Genomic DNA, 23531 nt, shown 5'->3' with positions numbered 1-23531 from the left:
GCCTATGGATATATGTGTTTGCTGATGTCGATTAGCAGTGAAAGCCATCTTGTTGCTAGTTGTACAACAGATGATCATCTTCTGGGAATTTGGTTGACATCCATCTAGTGGGTCAACAAATTTGACTTTAAAAGTCAGCACCAAGATTTTAGGCCAAGGTTTTGCAGCCTGTGTGGCCCTTGGAGTGTGTATTTGGTATGTCTGTTGAGTGTAACGGCACCAAATCTCCACTGTTTTTATGGTTTGTTGACATGGGGGCCATGTTGAAACGGATCAGTTCTAAAAGGGAATCCTGATTGTATAATTAGGGATAATTATTGTAAAACATGTCACCTGACTAAACCCTAAACAGCCAGATGCTGCATTAAGGGAGCTAGAAAGAAAGCTGCATCAGGGGCTGGATTTTTTATATACAAGTCCCAGATTTGTTTAACTGATGGAGCTAGCTCATTACATCAGCTCTAATAACTAATCAGACACACAAATATGCTGCCACATCAGTCATAACCAGTGATGGGAGTAAAGCTGTTATTTTAAATTGCTTTACAAAAAATATATAGTGTTTTCAGTAATGAGTAATTTAATTAAATTCTGTCATCTTTTACCATAACGTAGTTTCCGCTACTGATAAGAAAATGCGTGCGTTATTAGTTCAGCAGCGTGGTGTGTAGAAGCTGTCACCTGCTGATTGGAAGCTAAAGAGGCAGATGTTTTCATCCAATCGCATAACGGCCCGTGAAGAACGAGGGAGCTGTGATGAATAGTCCACTGCAAACCCACAGATTCGCTGCTGCAGGAATTAATCTGCAGCCGTGACCTTCTTGGCGTGACAACGGAACGTCCCGAAAGTCCGCTCACCTGTTCACCTCTCAGACGTCACAATCTTCTCCCTTCCTAGATCATCCAGCTGTAACCTGTTTCTGATCATGTCTTTAGTCCCGCTGTAACACTGATGCATCAGTCTCAGACGTCATGGAGCTCAGGTGTTATTAGAACTACCTGTGTGTCTTTACCACACAGCTTCAGCTCTTCTGTGGTTGGGTCTGACCCAAGTTAGTAAATGTAAGTCCTCTGTCAGGCTTGTGCCTCTTCTAGTGTCATTTTAAAGGATTTTATTTATTTATTTAACCATTACTAGATTACCAGCAACAGAAATGCTGCTAAAAACACACACTTATGTGAAGCTGGAAAAATTAGAATACTGTGCAAAATTACATTTATTTCTGTAATTTAACTAGACTGAGAGACCATTTAAAGGCTCAGGAACCTTTACATGTGTTTTTATTTGCAATTTTAAATTTTAGTTGATTGGGGTCTTTTTTAAATAGCACACAGTGACCTTTTAATATTCTAAATTAGTGTAATGTTCCTGTTAGTAGTTCCTCCTGTTTAGTGCCCATTTATTTCAATTATTCAGTTGTATAAAAAACATTTGGACGTACATTTTGTTTTGTTCCAGTCATTAGTTTTTTTATATTTTAGTGTTGTGGTAATTCATAGTAAATTAGTTGAGTTTAATTAAGACGGGAACCCATTTTTCTTGAATTCTTTAATGAAAAAAATGTAACAAAATAGTTTTTTTTCTTGGTAATTAGTTACTTTTATAATCTTGTAAGTCAGTAAGTAACTGAGTAACTTTTTTGACAAAGTAATCAGTCACTACTGTATAACTAATTATTTTTTTAAAGTAATGTTCCCAACACCGGTCATAACCAGCAACGTTCAAAGCTTAAGGTGAAAGCAACATTTATGCACACATTTTACCGTCCCTTAAACATAAATCTTCCTGTTGTGGCTAAACGAGTTGTCCCCATTTGCCTGTTTCTTATTTCAGCTTTAGCCGATAGCCAGTCCAACTTCCTCCTAAATGGGAACTTTGTGGTGGCCATGTTCAAAAGGGAAATCACCTTCAAGGGAACCGTTATTGAGTACAGCGGCTCGGACACAAAAGTTGAGCGCATCAACTGCACTGACCGCATAGAGGAGGAGCTCGTTCTACAGGTTCTGACTTTTTTTTTATCTCCAGCTGGACAAATATCATGTTTAACTTCTGCAATCAAACTCTAGTCATCATCTCAGCAGAAGATCTGTCATTCGTTTAACTCCTTCAGTTTTAAACGGATGTTGTCTCTGTGTGGGTATTATTGTTTCCTCAGGTTCTCTGTGTAGGAAACCTGTACAATCCAGATGTGCGTTACTCCTTCAACATACCTATTGAGGAACACAGTGAGAGGTTTGTGTGGGATCCCTCGGGCTCCTGGCTGGAGTGCAGTCGCATCTGTCAGGGTAAGATGTTGGTTTGGCTGCCAGAGCTTGTCTTAGTGCTTTGTTTTGTTACAAATACCAGTAATTGCCTTTGTGAAAAAAATGATATTGTTCTTAAAAAATTGAGATGTTTTCATGAGTCACCTCTGTCAAAAAATAAATTCAAATGGAGCAAAATATTCATCCGAGGACAACCTTTTGTCCAGGTGAGCGAAGACACAAGGCGGTTTGTGTTCGTGAAAGTGACCACCTGGAGGTATCTGACCAACGCTGTGAACATTTACCTCGCCCCAGTGCTGTAACTGAGCCCTGCAACACTGACTGTGAAGTCAGGTAAGAAGGAAAACCAGGACATTTTATCAAAAATATACTTTACAGATTTTTTAAAGTGTTTCTTTCCTCAAAGGTGGCATGTTGCTGGAAAGAGCGAGTGTTCAGCCAAATGTGGCTCCGGCCACCGCAGCCTGGACGTCCAGTGTATGAAGTACAGTCTGATAAAGAGAGAGAGTGAACGGATGGAGGCTAGCGCCTGTGCAGACACAACCAAACCCCAAACCAGAGAGCCGTGCTATGGCGACTGTTTGCTTAAGAGCTGGCAGTACAGTGGCTGGTCACAGGTAATAACACAGAATAACAAAACCAAAGGAACACGTTATGGGCCTTTATTGATCACGCCCAAATGTGAAAGGGAGGCTACGAGCGTGCACGTGTGTATGTGTGTGTGTTTGTGTGGGTGTTAAACAGATTTAATTGCAGAAGGTTTACCTTTGGATGTTTATCTACAACTGATTGGCTTTTGGGGTCAATCCATTTCAAGATGACCACAAAAACCAGTCCATTTTAAATATTGTGAACTAATAGTTGTGTTGAGATGTGTCACCATCACATAGTGTAAGGACCAATTGATCACATGAATTTATTTCCTCTTTTATGTTTTTTAATTAGGATTACGAGCAGCTCATGAACATAAAACAGGCATTGTCTTAGTAATTAAAGGGATACCAGGAACTTTTGGCTTGCTTGTGCAACCCCCTATTGTCCATTGATAAAAACTAAAGTATAATGTATCTCCTCGCTGTGCATTCGTCGGAGTGATACATCACTAGATCAAACAAATCAGCTGTGTTCATGTTCTAAAACATGCAGGAAACGTGCTGGAACCAGACTGCAGCGCTGGCATGTCAGCTCCACTTTACCAAGTCCAACAGGGACCGGCAACTCTGAAGTTGCAAGTGCGGTATTCTTCCCACAGGCGGCGGTGGGGGGGGCTGAGGGACATTTCATTAATCTGGTAAAGGGTCATTTTAGCACATACTGGCTCAAGACAATGATTTAAAAATATGAAAAAGTTGTACAGTATCCCTTTAAAGAGGTAAAAAAAAGAAACAAGTTTTTCTGAATAAGGACAACAAGGTTGGTTGAATATAAAGGTTGTAAAATGAAGCTGCAGGGTCACGGAAGTTTAAAGAACAGGCTAGCTGAGAAGCCTTTTTTTACATGGCTTCTCAGTTTTACGGTGAAACTCTAGGATCTGAAAACCCTGACATATACGTATAAGTCACACTGTCACTTAACATTCACGGACTCACCCATTTTGACTAACGGGGAAGGTTGTTTTTGACTCAGAGTGCAGGAATCAGCAGAGAACGTCTCTACTAATAGAAGCTAACTGTTAGCATTAGCAACTCCACCATGCAGCAGAACTCTTGTGTCATTTGTGATCAAATCCAGTGAATCCTGATAAGAATAATAAATGTCTGACCTGATGTTGGGCTAATACAGCCAGTCAGTCACTCCTCGCTCCTTGAAAAGTTTATTGTCCTCATAAAGCTTATCCACCGAGATGACAGCTCTCTTCCCATCCTGGATAAACTTTTTGCGCAGCGGAAAGAGGACCCGGCGCCGATCCAGAATCTCCTTCGGGAACTGATCATTCACGCTGAAATATTTTCCTTTGAGCTCTCTTCCGTGACTTTTAACAAGATCCTTCTGCTTAAAATGTTCAAATTTAGCCACGATGGGACGAGGTCTTCTGCTGTCTCCTCTTTTAGCTCCAAGGCGATGTACCCGGTGAAATGTGATGTTTTTAACTTTTTCTTCGGGTATCTTCATTTCTGTCTGGAGAAAGTTCTTGATTGTTTGCTCGCAGTTCTCCGCCCCTCCCGTCTGCTCTGGCAGACCTGCGAACACCAGATTATCCCTCATGCTGCGGGCCTGAAGGTCCAAAACCGTCTCCTTCAGAGTCTTGTTGTCCTGGGTGATCCGCGTCATTCCCTCTTCCAGGGAAGAAACGGACTCCCGCAGAGACGCGTTCTCAGCAGCGAGACGCTCAACCTGCTCCTGACTGAACTCCAGAGATGTTCGGAGGTTCTGAAACTCCTGGTGAAGAACCTCAAGCAGATGAAGTCGCCCCTCAAATCCCAGAAGCCGTTTATCTATAGAATCTAATAATTCTAATATGTCCTTATGGGGAGATGAGGCCTCAGGCGAGTCCTGAGGACGGCTCCTCTTGGTCCCAGCAGGTGTTTCAGCCTCAGCTGCTGATTTCTTCGGACCCATGACGAATAACGCGAAAACTTCGTCAATATAATTTAGTAAACTTTCTGAATTTTCTTCACTTACCTCCGGATTGAGTGAGTTATACTTACCAGATTATTTTTTGCGTTGTCAGTAGATAAATTAGGCGAAAATGTGTCTTAATTGTTTGTGGATGTTTGTTAACGAGCTGCCATCAGCTTCAAACGCTGCCGTGTATCCGGTGATCGGCCGTCAGCGCATGCTCACCAAACTCCTCTTGTGTCTTTTGTGAAGATAAAACTTCAAAGTTGCAGAGCAAATTGAGTAAGTGGTAGAGTTGTGTTGCCGTTAGCCAATCAGATACGAGATGTCTAGATAACAGGAAATAAGACTCCAAGTCCTGTCATCTGAAGCTACCTTCTCCTCTGGCTGAATTCAACATCCTCAAACAGGCGCAGCAGAGTTTTTTCCCCAGGCATCAACTCACAAGGCATTCATTCCTACTATTGCACATGTATTAAAAATATGAGTAAAGGTTTTAATGAAACCTTTAGAAGCAATCACTGATAAAATGCTTACTAGTCATTGCTCATCTTTTGTTTAGTGCTCTAAGACGTGTGGACTTGGACGTAGAACCAGAGAGTCCTACTGCATGAACAATCTGGGCCGGCGCCTGGTGGACAGTGAATGCAAAGAATACCAGAAGGTGGTCTCTGAGACCTGCAACAAGCAGCCATGTCCAACGTGGACCTTTAGTGAGTGGAGTGAGGTGGGTCACATGCTGTGGGCAAACACAATCATGATCATCTTTAAAGGAACACTCTGAAGTCTTTTAAATTCTGACAATCTACCCCTTTAAATGTAATATCAAAACCATATTCGTCCATCAGTGCCTGGTGACTTGTGGGAAAGGCATGAGGCACCGACAGGTTTCCTGCAGCAGAGGGGACGGGGAGGAGAAGCTGAGTGAACACTTGTGTGACCCGTCCAGTAAGCCGTCCGCTGTGGGGAGCTGCGAGCTGCCTAGCTGTGCATCCTGGCAGGTTGGAGTCTGGGGAGCGGTGAGTTCTACACACAGACATAAACACACTTATGAAATCAGTTTAGATTTACTCCACAGACTTTAATGAGCCTTTTTTCTGTTTGAAGCAAACCTCCATGTGCCCTTTCTGAGCACACACGCTGTGTTTGACACAGCAAAGGGATTTCATCTAAGGGTCGAGGACTTTGACTGTGTGGTGTGTTAGATTAATAGAACAGATTTTACATGCATGCGTGTTAGCAATCTGATACACAGGCTCGTTACAAGGTAGTAGTGCTCTTTGTTTCTCCAGCTGCCATTTCCTCCATGGTACTTTCACTTTACCCTCATATCCTGTTAGACTAAACCTGACCCACAGCTGCTACATGCAACTCTCTCTCTCTCTCTCTCTCTTTCTCTCTCTCTCCTCTCTCTCTCTCTCTCTCTCTCTCTCTCTCTCTCTCTCTCACACACACACACACACACACACACACACACACACACACACACACACACACACACACACACACACACACACACACACACACGCATACATACACACATTCCTTCTCTGCACTCAATTCCTGAATTTCCCAGCTTTTCCTCATCTTATTCATTGCTGTTATGCTCAAGCACTAAATTAATGAAACGTGTATGAAGGAGTGTCCACGGCCATTCATGGTATAGTTTACATTTGGGGGGAATTCTTTCGTGTGTGTTTGTGAGAAGTGAAAACAGAGATATGTTCAGAGCTGGTGGATATCGACTACTCCTTCCTCGTGTGATTGTATTTGCTGCCCAAATAAACCGATCGTGGCACTTCCTCTGCTCTCGTGGTGAGCATAATCATGATCTGATGGCCTTGTGCATGAAGTCAGAGTCAGGTAAAGGGTGGAGTTTAGACTGTGGTTCAGGCTGTGTGTGCATGCATGCATGTGTCCAAATATGACATTTTGACTTTCAGTGTGCGGTGACCTGCGGCCATGGCTACCAGTTGAGAGCTGTCAGGTGTGTGCTCGGGGACTATGGCAACACAGTTGATGATCGAGAGTGCAATGCTGCAGCGAGACCCAGAGATAGTCAGGTAACAATAAAGATCTATAAGTATAGACCCTTTTACTACCTACGTCATCAAAAGTTGCGCGCGCAGCCTGGCAACGAGAGTGAAGGCTTCCTCATTCACACTCGATACTAAAACAGCGTTTTAAACCCTTTGTTTTGAAGTTGTGAGCACATAAAAATGTCGGGTTGTTGCGTGTATGGATGCCAGAATCGCTCCTCTTCAAGCAGTGGACTGAAACTTTACAGAATTCCGAAGTTCTACATTTTTCCTGCTCAGGTCTTTCCATGCACACGCCTGAGATGTAACTGCAGCCTTTTCTGTTTTTCCCATCCTAACACAAAGCTCAACTTTGAATAAAATTGCTGCTGCGTGGCTGCAGCATGACCCAAGTCTGGAACATCAAAATGACAGAATTAAACAAATGTATACGCTTTATTTCATGCTTCAAATTAACATTTCATTCTAATTCATCTGTATTTTCCCACTGCATATTAGTATAAACTGTATTTCTCTAAAATTAACACGGTTGTACTCTGAGCACGCTAAAAAAAGAAACCTATGCTATACTCACCCTGCCATGCAGGTACAGTTGGCTGTGAAGACGTAGTTCTCTGGTTTGTTTACTATGACCCAAGCCTCGTACATAGCAGTCTTGTGTCCTTGTCTTTGGCTAGGAAGGACTTCTGCCTTCAGGACGCAAAACTCAGAGTCTATGTCGTGATATTTTACTTTCTGTACGTGGCCACAGACAACATAGTTGTATGCATCTAACGATTTGTATGCCCGTAGCTTCTCACGTGTGTACTTACTGGGCCTCTCCACTAAAAACGTGTATATATCGGGCCACTGGATATCTGGCCACGCACCTTCATATTCCACCCATTCCGTAATGCCACAGGGATCCGGGAGTCTTTTGCCATTCGTTAAAGTGAGTTTAATAATATAACATTCAAGATTTGCCGGTGATAACCCCGCAGCGTAGCTTGATAAAGCCTGACACAACGCCATTCTCTGTTGCCAAGCTGCGCGCGCATTCTCGCTGACGTCATATTGTTTACAAACAGTAAAAGGGTCTATTTACTGTCATTTTTAATGCCTCGTTCCTTATCTGATATCATAACGACACATAATCAGGCCTTAATAAAATTACATTTTGATCAAATGTGTGTGAGGAATTTGATACTGTTGTATCTTATCCAACTTATTCTTACGGCCCATCATGCTTTGCGCAAAAGATGCAAGCGACTTCCGGTCCCGCGTTTGTTTACATTGAGACGATGTGATTCCTTTGTGCAAATCCTCTTTTTATGGGATTTTAGAGACTGATAAACATGCATGAACACCAGCTGTCACGGCTCAAACGGGACACCGTTACACTCCTTCTGCCTAGTGAAGCAGAGAGGTGGGAGGACGATCTTAAAGTCTGGCCAAAGCTAATGTACAGTAGCATTTTAGCTACTTTCTGAACTCAGTGGCATCCAACTGCGAGGCAGTCTTAAAAACTCAGAGGCTGATCAGTACCAACACAGTAATGAGGATGGTCCTGTTTTGTTGGAAGATATGGGACACAATCTTATTTATTTAAAAGCAGATGTAGAGCCGAGTCAAAGCTTTCAATCCATCATCACCAAGATTTGGGTTTTAGTTTCTACATCAGGTGAAATACAAACAGCAGGATGGCACTTTTAGGTTAAAAACGGCAGTTTCAACGCACTTTAAATTATAACTATTCAGAAATAGAAATGCTGCTATTTAAATAAAAAAAATAACTGTACCTTGAAAACTTGAAATCCTACCTGTTGTTGTTCTTGTGGGACTGCTGTCAGATCTCTCTACTACTCTGTGTCGCTTCTCCGGAGGTTTGTCATATCCAACAGCAAAGTAGGATGCAGGTGCACAAATAAAGTTTGTGGTGATTTTCAAGTTAAGATTTTTCAGCCACATCCTTCTGGGTTCCTCATCTCTGGGGAGGTGGTGAAAACCGTACCAACGCTGGCAGCCGCACGCTCTCTCACCCTGGAGGTGCATGTTCTAAATACCGCTCTTGTAGCTACAAGTGCGAAAAGCGAACAACATTAAGAGCTAACGTCACTCAGCAGAGATCTCTTGCTCACACTGAATAATACATATTTGTGACTTCACTGTCTTGTAAGATTAAGTCATCAAAAAAAAAAGATTAAGTCATCAATCAAAATAGTTTTAACAGTTATTTTTATTATTTTATTGCCCACTTGAGTCATTTTGCACATAGATTTCAATCAATAAATTGCTTCAGTACGTTGTTGCAATGAGCTACGAACTTTTAGAAAGTTTTACAATCTTTTGCTTCCTTTTATGAAAGATACATTGGGAGGATGTGTCAACTATTAATAGACAAAAAAAGAAATATATTCATTTGTAAACAGTTTCAAAAAGTCGCCAGTACAAAAGCAAAATATGAAATACTGAAACTCTGAGAAATAACGTGGGTTTGATTTTGTTCCACATGACTTTTAATCTAAAAAAAGGTCATAAAACAAGTACATAAACTTGTTTCTTGGCTAAAATCCAGAAAGCCTGGCACCTTCTCCAGACCAGAGCTTAGATAATATAGGCAGAGTAGACCAAGAAAAAATTCTGTGATCTGACAAGTCAAAGTGTAAAACATAATCATGAAAATCAAATTATCTACATATCTGTAAATTGTACAGGCTCTATGGCCCTGGCCTAAAGTTAGTGGATGTTAATTTGCCTTAAAAACTGGGTTTTCAGGTTTCCTCCATATCAGTCTCATCCTGACTCAACCACTCTCACATGGTCTCCTCCAGAAATTACACAAGAATTTCCCTTGGTCCCCAAAACCGAGCCAAAAGTACTCAGAGGACAATATGATGAGCTGTAAATAAAGAAGGCAGATTGTTGCTTGTGTATTTAATGTAGAGGTCACTATGTTAGAGTGGTTTTGTCAGATCTGTGAGCTTTTCAGATTGGAGCCAGGTTAAAGATGGACAGCCTCTCCAAACAAATGAGCTAATTAGTTATTTAACCAGAAATACACTAAAATGTATTTTTTGTAAAAATGTTCTTCTCTCCAGATTTTATATAGACAGTGCTTGAAGTGGGACAAAATAGTACTTCACTTAGAAAAATAAAATGACTTTGTCATAAAATGCCATTGAGGTTTTCAACTAAGTGGAACAGATCAAATGAACAGCCACTTTGAAGAATGGGAGAAGCAGTTTGCAGATGTACACATCTCCTTTTTCTGGATGCAAAGTCATCAATGAGATTATTTTCTGCTACTTCTGAGTTAAGCTTAGCTGAGCTTAGCTTATGGTAGGCAGGCCACTCAAATGTTCTTGTGCCAGTGAAGAGTCTCGGTTAGAGAAGCTTCTCTCAGCAGAAGCCACTGTAACATGCTAGTGAAGGTTCTCAGTCATCCAGGCCTTGGTAATCCAAAAGGGTTCAAGTGAAGGCATCTGGACGTCTTTGGTTCCTTGAAGACATTTTGCATCTCATCCCATGCCTGTGGATGGCTAGAGTTAAGACTGACAGATATCTTTTTTAGAAAGCTCTGAGATTTCGACTAATAAATGAGTGAGAAAACTACTGGTACTCACATAGCGCGGTAAAAATGTTGCTGAGAGGCTGAAGTGCTGGTATAGCCCTATCAAAGCACTATTTATAGAAACGTATTCATGTGGCAAAAACACTAAACATTTTGTTACAACCTTTTTTTGTTTTTGAACTTATTTACATCTTGTAATGTGTTGTAGGACTGCGAGATGTCAGCGTGCCCATGGGCCTCTCCCTCTCAGGTTACACTTCGACCCGACAACTCCATTCAACTGGTGACTCAGTGGAGATACGGCTCCTGGACAGCAGTAAGAGAACCGATCGTGTTTGTTAGTGTCACTGGGACCTTTTTCCATTTTCAAATATAAAGATTTGTGTCTTTTTGTAAGATTAAGAACAAATCAGTCTGCTTATTATTGTTTTGTGTGTTTTGCTTGGGGGGGGGGGACTGCAGCAAAATGCAGTCAGAATAGTATAGCAATAGAAATAAACCACAGCAAACCAATGAGTCAGTGTTCCTGCATGTAAAAAGTTTAAATCAATTCTAACGTTTGGAAATCCACAAATCTGCTGCACATTTTCCACGTTGTCTTTGCAAACACACGTGCACACACAGACTCACACAGCCCTATATGCAGACACACGTAGTCTTCATCGTCTCTGCTGAGAGGCCCCTCGGTCTCTCTGATAGTTTGCATTGTTACTCGGAGCAAACGAAAACCAGATTCCATCTAAACACAAGTCTACGGTTTCTACAGCGGAACCCCGTCTGTCAGCCGAAGAGCTGGTGTGAGTTCACATGTCAAACAGGCCAGCATTGGTGTGGTCTTGCCTACACACACTCACACACACATGCATACCTCCTCAGGCAGTGGAACCGCTACCCTCCCTGAAATGTCATCAGTACCAGAGGGATGTTAAGAAGCTCATTTGAGCTGAATCCCTATAGATTGCATTCCATCCCTCTGAAAGCATAGCAAAAGCAAGTGCCGTGCAGTAGCAGAAACACAGGAAGGAAGTGAAAAAATATTATCATATCCCAATAATAGTTCATTGAGAGAAGATGATTAGGCACTCAAGTTATTGGAAGAGTTGGATTTTCTCTTCTACACATAACTTCCTAGGAAATTTAAAGTTCAGAGCCACATACTGTGTACATTCATCACCCGCTCCTGTTGAGGGGCCAAGACCTCCCCTTCCCCGCAACTTCTACCAGCTCCCCCGGATTCCCAGGAGTTCCCTGGCCAACATTGAGATATACTCCCCCCAACGCATCCAGGATCGACCCTGACTTTCCCTGGGAGGTGTCTAGGGTGCCTTCTCACTAAATGCCCAAAGAACTTAAGCAAGCTTCAGCAGCATTTATCAGCTGCAAATCCAAAAGGGTTCAAATGAAGGCAACTGGACTTCTTTGGTTTCTTGAAGATGTTTTGCTTCTCATCCAAGGAGCTTTGTCAATTCTGACTGGAACATGGGAGAGTCAAGCCTACATGTGGGAAACTAAACAACTGCACAAGCGCATGGCACAACACAGGAGAGCCTCTTCAGGTCAAGACTCCAGTCCACTTACAGCTGAACGACAAGAGACACTTGAAGATGTCAAATGAGAAAGACGGGAAAGACTGACATTAAAAAGTGTAGGAAGTAAAGTACAAAAGTAAATCAAATCAACTTTATTTATTCAGCACTTTTCATACAAAAAAAATGCAACTCAAATTGCTTCACAGATAAAAATGGCCCCATAGATCCCATATTCCCATCCCAGCCCCCCTCCCCAAGTATAAAACAATTGGCAATTACGGTTCCCCTCCCGCAACCAACTTCCAAAGTGGACATACAATCACCTGCACACTCGTCCATGCACACACACACACACACACACACACACACACACACACACACACACACACACGTAAACAACAGAGGAAACAATAGGCTGAGTTCAGATGGGTCAGGTAATGGACGACACATCATCAGCAGAGCCATCTGCCCTGACAGCAACAGATCCACGGCAGCAGCCAAGACACCGGCCCATGACGCCCAGGGAGGGAGGGCGGAAACCCCCACCACTGCCCGGGCACTACCCGAGGAGCGCCCCGGCCGCCACCGCCGCCGACCACCGGCCCCAAAGCAGAGGGCTCTGCAGAGGAAACACTAAAGGATTAAAATATATAACATGTAAAATAACAAAAGCTAATATGGGTAGAAAGTAACTGATAAAACGTGATCATAAAGATAGTAAAAGAAAACTTGATCATGTAAAAACACTAAGATGTAAATAAAATAACACAATTAATTGGAGAAAAAAAAATATATATATATAAACAAACAAAACAAAGTACAAGCTCTTAAGCGATCTATTCGTTTTCTGAGTTGTGAATGACTGTTAGCTCGTACCACATCCATTCTTAGCCCACTAGCTGTAAAACTTCATGACTTTTAGCTATATGTTTGCTAATTTTTGTTGTCTGTGGCGGCCATCCAGAGTTTTGTTGATTCCAAAAAGTGAATAATTTGTAGAAGAGCATCTGGTAGTCACACTCTTAGATTTTCATTCAGATACATCCACAGGTGCATGAGATACTCTGCTGATGTTTTCCTCTCAGTGATGACCACTAATTGTGCTTCCTGCATTATAATATTTGAATGTGAAGCTGCCAAAGTGGCTGATTAAGGTCCACATGGGACCTTTTTCTTCTGCTTGTCCACTAGTGTTCGGTGTCCTGTGGTAACGGGAAGCGGGCGCGTTATGTCAGCTGTAGAGATGCTCAGGGAGGAGTTGCTGATGAGTCGTCCTGTGCCCACCTGCCCCGCCCTCCAGAGTTCTCCACCTGCTTCAGCCCCTGTGGCCAGTGGCATGCTACAGAGTGGTCTGCTGTGAGTTAAACTTCCAGACATTTTTCAACATGGTGGCTCATGGTTAAAAATCGCTAGAACCACAGCACTGTTGTTCTGTCTGATTCTCTGTTTCTTATCCAAAATTGGACCAGTGTTGATTTGTTTTGATTCTGTGATTTTTCTAATCCTGTGAAGTTAAGCCTTCAGAAATCCCAAATGAACTCCTCTGTGGAAAGATTTCTGAGTTTATTCAGTTTTAATTAGCCACGTTACGTTGTTTTTTTCCCCCCTGTTGTTTTCAGTTTTAAATTTATGAGGTTTAGTATTATGAGGCAAATCATGGGAACAATTAATAGAAGAAACACTCAGCCAACTTTGGCCGAACTTTAGAATCTGGAAAGTATCCTACAAAAATCTTATGAGGAAAAGAAAAAGAAACAAAGGAGACATTTTCATATAAAACAGGTCAAGCAATGCCAGCCAGAAGTTCACTCTAACATTTGCTGAGCACAAATGAATCGTCAGGCCGTTGTTAGACATGAAGACTATGAAAGCAGTGTATTGCTTAATTTAATTTTTTTCATCACATTTTGTTTTGAGGAAAGAGTTTGCAACAGTTAAAATCACCTCTCAAGCTATACACTGTGTTTCCCCTGCAAAGGCTCAGCGCTACGCCTAAAGCTCCACGAAATCTATAGCTCGCGCTAACAATGAGCTAACGCTAATAAGAAACAACTGATAAAGTAAAATGATCCACACTGCTGCACAAAAATAATATTACTTACAAGTCTAGTGGCAACAAAGCCAGGTCAGCATCAGTCTGTGATTTTGTAGCCTCCATCAGCTCCTTCAACTGAGTGTAGGCCACAGCGATGTTCACTCTGGTTTTAGCTCCATTACTCACTTTTACTTACAGGCTCTGCCATGACGCCAGTAAAAAAAAAGCATCATTCTTCTTCTTATTCTGCTTGTTATTGACAGTCGGCAAAATGAAATTGCTAATTGCTATTAGCCACCGGCGCAGTAAACAGATATTGATGTAAAGCAGGTAGAGACCTCCCACCATTGTTCCTACCCCACCCACAAAACTATTAAGTGCAGTTGTTGGTCAGCAGAGGGCTACAAAGTGCTGACCAATGAGAAGTAGCTCAAGCTTAAGACTCAAGAACCACTGAAACCAGTTTGACAGCTACAGCTTAAAGTGTTAAAAACTCTTCAGTGTTGCCTTAAGTCTTTGAATCTTTACATTTTTTCTGCTCAGATCTGCATTAAAACAATGTCTGACTATATTTATGAGTGTGAAAGTCCACTGTACCATTCCACATCTTCTCTGTTCTGCCTCAGTGTTCAGTGACATGCGGAGCAGGAAGAGCTACCAGACAAGCAGTCTGTTCCAACCACCGCCACCCTGTGGACCAGTCGTTTTGCGACCCGGATGAAAAGCCCGTAGCAGAACAGGAGTGCACCGCAGCGCCCTGCCCCTCTGTTTATACCCGTCAGCACATTTATGAGCAGCCATACGGATATCCTCATGACCCCGGCCGTCATCCAGGACACAGTAGCTGGAATGTCCCCTCGGCAGACAACCAGTGGAGGACCGGACCCTGGGGCTCGGTATGTTCAGCATACATCACATATTTTAGGAAAAACCAGCATATTTGTAATATTTATACTTGAGAAGGACAAAATACACATGTACATAAATATCCATTCAGAAATGTGTATTTTAATTGTGTTGCAGGCCCTTCTCTAGATGGTATACATGTATAATGTTTTGTTAGGAAGGCCTGCATGTCTGTGTGCATAAACACATTCTTGTGAACACATTAACTCAGAGGTTGATGTGGGAGATGTTTTCTTTTCCCAGGGCAGAAGGCCATACATGGTAACAAACCAGTGCGTGTTCAGCTTACTGTATGATCAGCTCAATGTTCTATCACTCAGTACCGTGCTGGTACCACAAAATACAGCCTTAATTCTTTAGATTAAATCTGAGCGGTTCTAAACGGTGGCTGCAGATTTTAAGCTGTCATGTCTCTGGTCATAATTCAGGCTGCAGTTTGAAACAAACTAGTTTACCTAAAATGATCAAGTGGGATCTGTTAGGTGAAACTAGGAACATCACACAGACATTACATTTGGGTGTAACATCAACATGTCGCATTAAAGTCTAATTTAGAATAAGTGGAATAAACAAGTTCCACACTTCTACGTCCCGTCTTAAAGGGACTATGCAAAGTTTGAATTTTTATGTTCGCTATTGCCTCCTGAGGCCAAATGCATGACTGCAGCTTCAATAGTAGGGTCCTGCATGATGCATGCATGCTGTACATGCACACTCCTGAACGAAAACAGTCCCATGCCGGTGCAATTTACAGGTTTGCCGGCATGACTTCGACAGAGGTAATACATGTCATAAAATATATTTAGACCAAATCAATTTAGGCTGCATATTTTCCAGGTTGTGATAGGTGACCAAATACATAGCAAAGTGAATAGAGTGAAGAAGCCAAATAATACAGATAAATTATAAATCACGTTTGATGGAGGAAAAAACTAATATTAGTACATTTAGTATGCAAAATTAATACTACACACACACACACCCCACCCCCACACCGTCTCGTATTCAGTAAGAATTTCTTACCTTTCAAGCAACAGTGATGTCAACTGTATGTATGGTATGTCTTTTGTCATCCCGAGAGACACTCAAAATTTTCCACTCCTTTAATGCCGGGCCGATGTTTATTCTCGTTCTTTTTCGTCGGCGGCGATCGGTCTTAAGTTTTGCCCATTGGAATACACTCTTGGTTTGTTTGTCTTGTTTGTGGTCTGGGCTGAAGTTTTGCCGGTGCTTGAAGCAGCTCTCTTCTTGTTCTTGGCTGAATCCATTCTAGCAAAACCACCTTTCGCTCTGCCGCTAAGCTACAGATAGCAAACTCAATGGGCTAGCTGCCTGAGCGTGAACGCGCACGATGTCTTCACGCATCACGCTGCCTCTGGAAGGCTTGACCCGAACATGCTCTTTTTCTGTGATTTACAGGAATACAGAGGCAATCAGTAAAAATGCCTGGGATCCTTCTAGGACCAGGGCATTGCAGGAGAATAATGACAATGAGCGCCATACCACAGCTGCTAGCTTAGCTGGTATCTCATTGGGCTGTGAATCAAGTATCAAATTGTCCCCAGATCACATCAAAACTAAATCGCCAAACCCTTCTCAGTTTAGGTCCCATGTGTCAGTTAGGTCAGGACATGTGAGGCTGGATTTTGAATAAAATGATGGCGAATAGCAAACTTTCTGAGAGATGAAGAAGACGTTGGCTACATTGGACTTCACTGCAGTAAAAGTCACATGTATGATTTTTTTGGTTTTTCAAACCTGACCAGGGTTACTTTCACATGTGCTGCAAAATCAGATACAAAGCTAATGTTTTCCAATGTGACCTCAGCCTGATTTAGTCTTTTTACCCTATTAGTCCAAATATCTGGTAATACGCCTCTGAATCCTGCCATCTGAAACCCTAACCCTCTCCTCCAGGTCAAAAAAGTTACCTTGGTTATCCTTCCAGGTTTTCAGATAACTAGCAGGTGTTTAAAAATACTAAATCAAGGGAAGTGGGCAGGTTTCCCTAAAAAACGTGCTCAACTCCAGTTATTTTTTGTTGCTGAAGTATCAGATTCAACTAGTTTAACGATGGTTAATACTTGTGTGTGTTAGGGTTGTACATACTCCTGTTGTCTGAACATCATGTTAATCAATTTCCACAAAAGAAAATGCATGTGAGAAGCATAGTGATCATATATCGCATTTAGTAAACAGGAAGCCAACATAGCGGTGTAGTCTGAGTCGAAAAATTGCTGCGATTATTATTTAATTACATTAGAAACTCAAAAATTAGAGAGCAAAAATTATTTTTATGGAAATATGTTAGATGTAATATGTCGGGAAAAGTTTCTGTCGAAATATATATAAATTAAAAAATGCTCTTACCAGTTAGTGTTTCCAAGTCGATGTACGTTTTGAAGTTTCCACTCTTCAGCAGCTCTTCTTTCACCATTTAAAGTACCATAATTTCCAGACTATAGAGCGCACCTCAATATAAGCCGCACCAACAAAAAAAAGGTTTTCTACACACACGCCACACTCTAATACAAGCCGCGGCGCAGCAGCCACATGCAGGTCTCCGGCGCACAGCGCATGTATGGCCATAACATAAGATAATTTGACAGAAAGACGCTACTCAGAGGTTTCTCGTTGTTGTTTTAATTCAACAAAACGAATTTTAAACACGGGTGAACGTGCCTGCAAGTTTAGAAAAGAAAACAGCACTGATAGCATTCATATTTCTGGATGGTTATAAAATAAAAACAGAACTGACACGTTATTACCGGTAATTTGCTTGTTTAGAAGAAAAGAACAGCGCTGACACAGCATTAATAAGCCCTGGATGATTAGAAAATAAAAACTGCACACAAAACATGCCTGGTTAGTAAATAAAACACTTGCCTACCAGAAGCAGTCATTCGCTCTCATCTTCCTCTTGCACACTAAAGCCATTAAAGTCTTCTTCAGTGTCGGAGTTGAACAGCCTCAGGAGAGCTTCGTCACATAGCTTTTCTGTGGCGATGTCAGTGCCGCTGTCCGTGTTGCTGTCATCATCCCCGGGTGAAGCTGGCTTGAATGAGTTCTTCCCGCTGCCGTCTCCAGCGCCGAACCTTGGATTCATTCATGCCAAGCTCACGTGCGGCAGCACTGTTTCCCTCCTTTACTGCCAGATCGATGGCCTTCAACTTAAATGCGGCATCATATGAACTCATACGTGTAGTCACCATGATGAGGGGGTATGGATTTGAAAAAAAATTCTTCGTCGTGCCGGCTGCTTGCATGTGCTAAATTAAAATGAGCACTTTCTTCAATTTCCACTTTTGACTTCCACCTGTTTCACTTTCTGCTGAAGCGCCCCCTGCAGGTGAAGGAAAATATTCAGTAAAGCCGCACCTCATTATAAGCCGCACGGTTCAAAGTGTGGGAAAAAAGTAGCGGCGTATAGTCCGGAAAATATGGTAATTATCCCAGTTTGGCCTGTTTCCATCAACTTTTGCTGCTGGCTCAAACCTGTATGGCTGTGCACCTCCAGTATTTAACAGGAGCTTCGTGCTGCTGCCGCTAATCCATTTATTTTCTGAGCAGAGTCAGGAACCTTTTTCTTCAGCAACGTCACTTCCAGTTTCCAGCAAGAGGTGCTGTTTTTAAGACGGATGATCAGCTGGGAGAGCCCAGTTAGAACAGTAATAGCACCCTTTTTTTTCCAAATATCTTCCTTTTTTAATGAAAATATAAAGTTTAGACCTGTTACAATATAAGGACTTCAACATGTATAGGCAGATTTTTAGCAGCATTGCCTCCGTAAACGCCACATGCTGTGAATGACATCACATCTCCTGTGCATGCAGGACACTTCAGGACCGAGAATTGTGGAGTCTGATGTGCTCACAAATTACATTGTGATCAAAATTTGTCCTGATTTAGTTTCATTCTAACAGGAAAATTGCACATTTCTTACAGTTTTGTAATTGTAATAGGGAGGTATCAAAGTAGTACAATCTCAGCTATTTGTGTGGAAAGCCTAAATATATAAATACTACTTAGTGAAATAGTCCATGCGTTGTTTTTGAGAATAATATTTCAGGTCAAATGTAGTTTATATGAATGTATTTTCTGTGGTGATGCTGGGGCAGCAGTAGCTCAGGAGGTAGAGTGGGTTAGTAATCAGAGGGTTGCAGGATCGATCCTGACTCCCGTCTATGCTGCTGTCGTGTCCTTGGGCAAGACACTTAACCCACCTTGCCTGCTGGTGGTTGTCAGAGGGGCCGGTGGCACCTGTGCTCAGCAGCTTCGCCTGTGTCAAGGCGGCCTAGTGCAGCTGTGGCTACACTGTAGCTCTTCACCACCAGAGAATGAATGTGTGTGTGCATGGATGAATGACTGATTGTGTTGTAAAATGCCTCGGGGGGTTCTTGGACTCTAGAAAGCACGTCACAAACAGGCCATTTTCCATTTACCAATATTTTGAGTGACACCATTTATTTTTAAGTTTCACAGAAAAGAATTTGTGAGTTTTGACTCATTTTTCTACAGTTGATGAATGTGGTATTTCTACGCTGTTAAGTCACAACTCAAGTGGAAAATCCTTCCTGTTCAGGTTCTTTTTGTGCTGTCCTCCCTCACAAATGCAGTAGATAGGACTGAATGTTCTTTCTCCCTCCAACAGAGGGGATGCATCAATGTAAATGGGTGCAGAGTCAACCAGCTTCCTTTGTCAAGGCTGTTTTGTTCAGTTTTCAGGGTGATTCACTGACTTTTCCATCTTTGGGAGAAAATAATGAGCATAGCAGCTGGGTCTGGTCATGTAAAGATCTCTCTAATTTAGCACGAAGGGGTAAAACAGAGAGAAAATAGCTTTTGTTTGAGTTTCTTTTTATAATGCTACTGAAATGAATTGAAACAAAGATTGCTCTGCTTGTTCTCCAGTGTTCTAGCACCTGTGCTGGGGGCTTTCAGAGGAGAGTGGTGGTCTGTCAGGATGCTGATGGACGCAGCAACAGCTACTGCGACGAGAGGGTCAAACCTGCAGAGTCCAAGAGCTGTGACTCTGGACCCTGTCCTCTGTGGAACTACAGTGCCTGGGGGGAGGTGAGATCTTTCATCATTTATTACACAAAACTAGACTCTGTTCTAACAAAAACTAAAAAAGACATGGGAAATCTGTTCCCTCAGATCAATAAGTCATGTCCGTTAACCCTCTGTGTCTCCGTGGAGCACATGTTGTGTTGATCTTTTTTCACTGAAGGCAAACCGACGTCAACACAAACCAGCTGACTAGGTTTTAGGGACTGTCTAAATGTCTACATTTCACAATAATATTAAATCACATCAGATATTTGTGTCTACTGCTAATGTCAATGTTAAACATTTAATTAGACAAATGTACATTTGTATATATTTGGAGGATTTAAATGTTTGGGGTTTTGCTCATTGCAGGCTAGACTCGCTGGCTGATCCACATAAACACCAGTGTCATTTGTTTATTTCTAAAAATGTTTGTTTTGATAAAAATTATGTCATATTTTCTTTTACTTCTTTATTGTTAAATAGAGATGAAGTTTGGGATTTAACAATAATTTGTTTACAACATATTGATCCCAGGTCCAACTTTCCAGCTTTTTCTGTCATGTTCTGTGTCCTGTCAGCGTTACTCCGCTTGTGCTCTCTAGGTTTTGCTCATAAGTTTGAGCTTTGATTTTGGCTTCCAGGGTTTTGTATGCAAAGCTTAGATACAAGCCACAACTCCTCCTGAATAAAGGATTATTGTTGTTTGAACTCAAACACTCAGTGTCGTTTGGGTCCAGTCTTCTATCATCGGGGCGTTTTCTAACAGAGTAAAGTCTAGTTGTGTTCCCAGGGCAGTTCCGAGAAGTTTCTGGCAGGGATAAACTGACTGGGAGGTACGATGGCTCGGTCCTCGCAGCCGTTGGGTCTTCATTATAAAATCAGTTCTTTTGAGACTTTTGATAAGACATCAGTTTATCACCACTGCTTAGACATTGAGTCACGTCACTGAAAGGCATCCACAGAAGTAACATTAAAGCTGCCACAACAAATCTACAGAACAAGCCAGCCGCAAACACACTCACCCCTCCCCTCGGGTGTCTTCCATGAGACGCTTCTGACAGAACCGAAAACCCGCGATGCTGGACGAAACAAATTAGTGCTAAACACCAGTTGCCGTTTTCTAAATCCCAATGTCTTTATTTCAAATGGTGTTTTTCTTTTTGGGACTGTCCTAAAGTATATACACACACACACACACACACACACACACATATATATATATATATATATATATATATATATATATATATATATATATACATATATATATATGTATATATATATATGTCTATATCTGATATTATTGAGGGGTGAACTTCTCACACCTGTGGTGTTCTGTTGCTAAATACGAGTGTGTTGAATGAACGGAGGACCCAGGGAAGTGCTGCAGTTCAGCGAGACAGACAACCAGATGGCCTATTAGTTGGTTTTTGTTCGAAAAGTGTTATTGGTGTAGGTTTTAGACAAATGCAAGAGAACCACTTCATTATTTTGTTTTTATCTCCACAATATATTTACAGCTAGTCTAAATTAGAACATTGTTAAGAGCCATGAAAAAAGGTTTATGCTCATTTTGTTTTCCAAATTTGTTACAACAGCTTTAAAAGTTATGTTTTGTCAAATCACACAGTATTTTAAGCAATATGAGCAGCGATGTGAGTGGCTTTGTAAAGCAAAAAGCACTGTTCAATGATCAGAAAAGGCGTCATTTTTCCGATGCTCTGTGAGACCACAAATTGACATCGCATTTTTTGGTGTTGGGAGTTTAGAAACTGCGACTTAAAAGCAGTGTGAATACCGCCCCTTTCTGCTTCTACCGTAACTCCTCCTGTCAAAGAAATGCTGATTGTTTAGTAGAGGTGCTGAAAAAAATCGATTCAAGTCTGAATCGAGATTCTTATTTATAAAGATTCAGAATCGATTCACAAAGGTTCAGAATTGATTCCAGGAACTCAAATGTTTGGCATGTTACAGGTTTGAGATGCACTTTTTGATCTTTGTTAGGAGAGTCAGTACTCCGTTTACTTTTGTGGTCCCATAAATTGAAATGATTTATGTTTGAATCTGCTGATAAGAGGGCACTTGAATGTCATTTTTTCCATACTCAGAAATTTGAGATATTCTCATATTTATTTTCTAAGTTGATAAATGAGTACTCAGGATTACTCATGTAACTTGTTTCTACACATACTTGAAAAGTATTTGACTGTATTACTTTCAAAGCTACTATTAGGAAACTACATATTTGTTATATTTTACAAGGTAAGCAAAAATAAATGTTGCCTTTTGGTCAAAAGATTGCTTCTGTTTACAGTTTTAGAATCACTTTAGTTTACATTGTAAATTTGCATTTTTGGAGCATGACCAGTTTAAGGTCAAATAAAAATGTCCCATAGCTTTAACTAACTTGTACAACAAAGTAGTTCATCCTGGAGCTGACACTCTTTGTTAATACTGATTGTGAATCGATTTAAATTGAGAATCGAGAATCGATTCTGAATTGAATCGGCACTCCAAGAATCGGAATCGAATCAAATCATGAGTTGCTCTAAGATTCACATCCCTAGTGTTTAGCGACATCTGCTGAAATTGTTTCCTACTGAGTTGCAACCATTCCGCATGAGTCAACCGTGCTACTCTAGCAGTCCTTTCCGAGTACATACCCCTAGGTACTAAAGTGTTTCCTGAAACGGTGCGGTACACTGAAGCACGCTGCGAAGGTCTGGTAAAATTACCCTGATGTTTCAATATTGGAAAAGGGCCTTGTTAAAGCAAATCTGTGCTCAACGTTTATGAAGCGGATGAAAAACATAGTTTTTCTTTTAATGTGAACATTGGTATGTAGCTGGTTGTGTAATTGTGGAACACTGTTTCCCTCAGTGCACCCAGACGTGTGGCAGTGGTAGGAGAACCCGCTTGGTGGTCTGTCAAAGGCCGGACGGACAAAGACTCAACGACTACAACTGTGACATTCTGGATAAGCCGCCTGACGTGGAGCGGTGCAACCTGCAACCCTGTCCTGGCTCTGCATCCTGGCACCGCCGACCCTGGAAGCCGGTACGATAGTACTAACTTTCCTTCAACACGTATCACTGCCTGTCTATGGGTGTATCACTGTGAATGCACATGGCATGTTGCCAAGAAACGTCAGACATGTGCACCGAGTTTTCCTTAAGTTTAAAACCGTAAGGCCTTTAGAATGAAATGCTGGATTTCAAACGCCACCGTTGATTAGCCGGCTCCAGCCCACCCAGATAGGCCCTTCAGTGGCATGGTGCTGATTAGAATTAAAAAGGGACAAAACAATGGTGCTCCACCTAGAGGGTCATTATGAACACATGGAAAACATTTCCAGACACTGCTTCAAATCCAAACCTATAAATCAGGGGTGGGGGTTGGGGGGGGGGGTGCTTGGGCATTTCTCTGGAAGATATTTATTTCATATATAAGGCGTGAAGAAAACAATCCTCGCTGTTATTGCTGCCTTCACCTTGTATCTACAGTACACAAGTGTATATTTGTGTATAAGAGTTAATATTATGACCTTTATTGAACAGCTACAAAAGCCTGTTGATGTATTTTTGTGTGTGTAACGT

At 41.7% G+C, this 23531-nt stretch overlaps 1 protein-coding gene across 2 annotated transcripts in view; it reads left to right on the top strand.

Moving 5' to 3' along the window:
* The window catches only part of LOC107388497 (A disintegrin and metalloproteinase with thrombospondin motifs 20), a 135466-nt gene that overhangs the window by 79485 nt on the left and 32450 nt on the right, over positions 1-23531 (top strand). For both annotated transcript variants that reach the window (XM_054732877.2, XM_054732878.2), the window contains 12 exons: positions 1835-2001; positions 2157-2286; positions 2472-2598; positions 2672-2882; positions 5387-5551; positions 5673-5843; positions 6768-6887; positions 10622-10729; positions 13134-13298; positions 14604-14873; positions 19795-19956; positions 22816-22992. In XM_054732877.2, the coding sequence (XP_054588852.1) occupies positions 1835-2001; positions 2157-2286; positions 2472-2598; positions 2672-2882; positions 5387-5551; positions 5673-5843; positions 6768-6887; positions 10622-10729; positions 13134-13298; positions 14604-14873; positions 19795-19956; positions 22816-22992 (1973 nt within the window). The remainder of the gene's footprint in view (positions 1-1834; positions 2002-2156; positions 2287-2471; positions 2599-2671; positions 2883-5386; positions 5552-5672; positions 5844-6767; positions 6888-10621; positions 10730-13133; positions 13299-14603; positions 14874-19794; positions 19957-22815; positions 22993-23531) is intronic.

The sequence above is a fragment of the Nothobranchius furzeri genome, chromosome 4 (assembly GCF_043380555.1).
Source record: "Nothobranchius furzeri strain GRZ-AD chromosome 4, NfurGRZ-RIMD1, whole genome shotgun sequence".
NCBI classification, from domain to species: Eukaryota; Metazoa; Chordata; class Actinopteri; order Cyprinodontiformes; family Nothobranchiidae; genus Nothobranchius; species Nothobranchius furzeri.
This window is presented reverse-complemented; position numbering and strand designations above follow the sequence as displayed.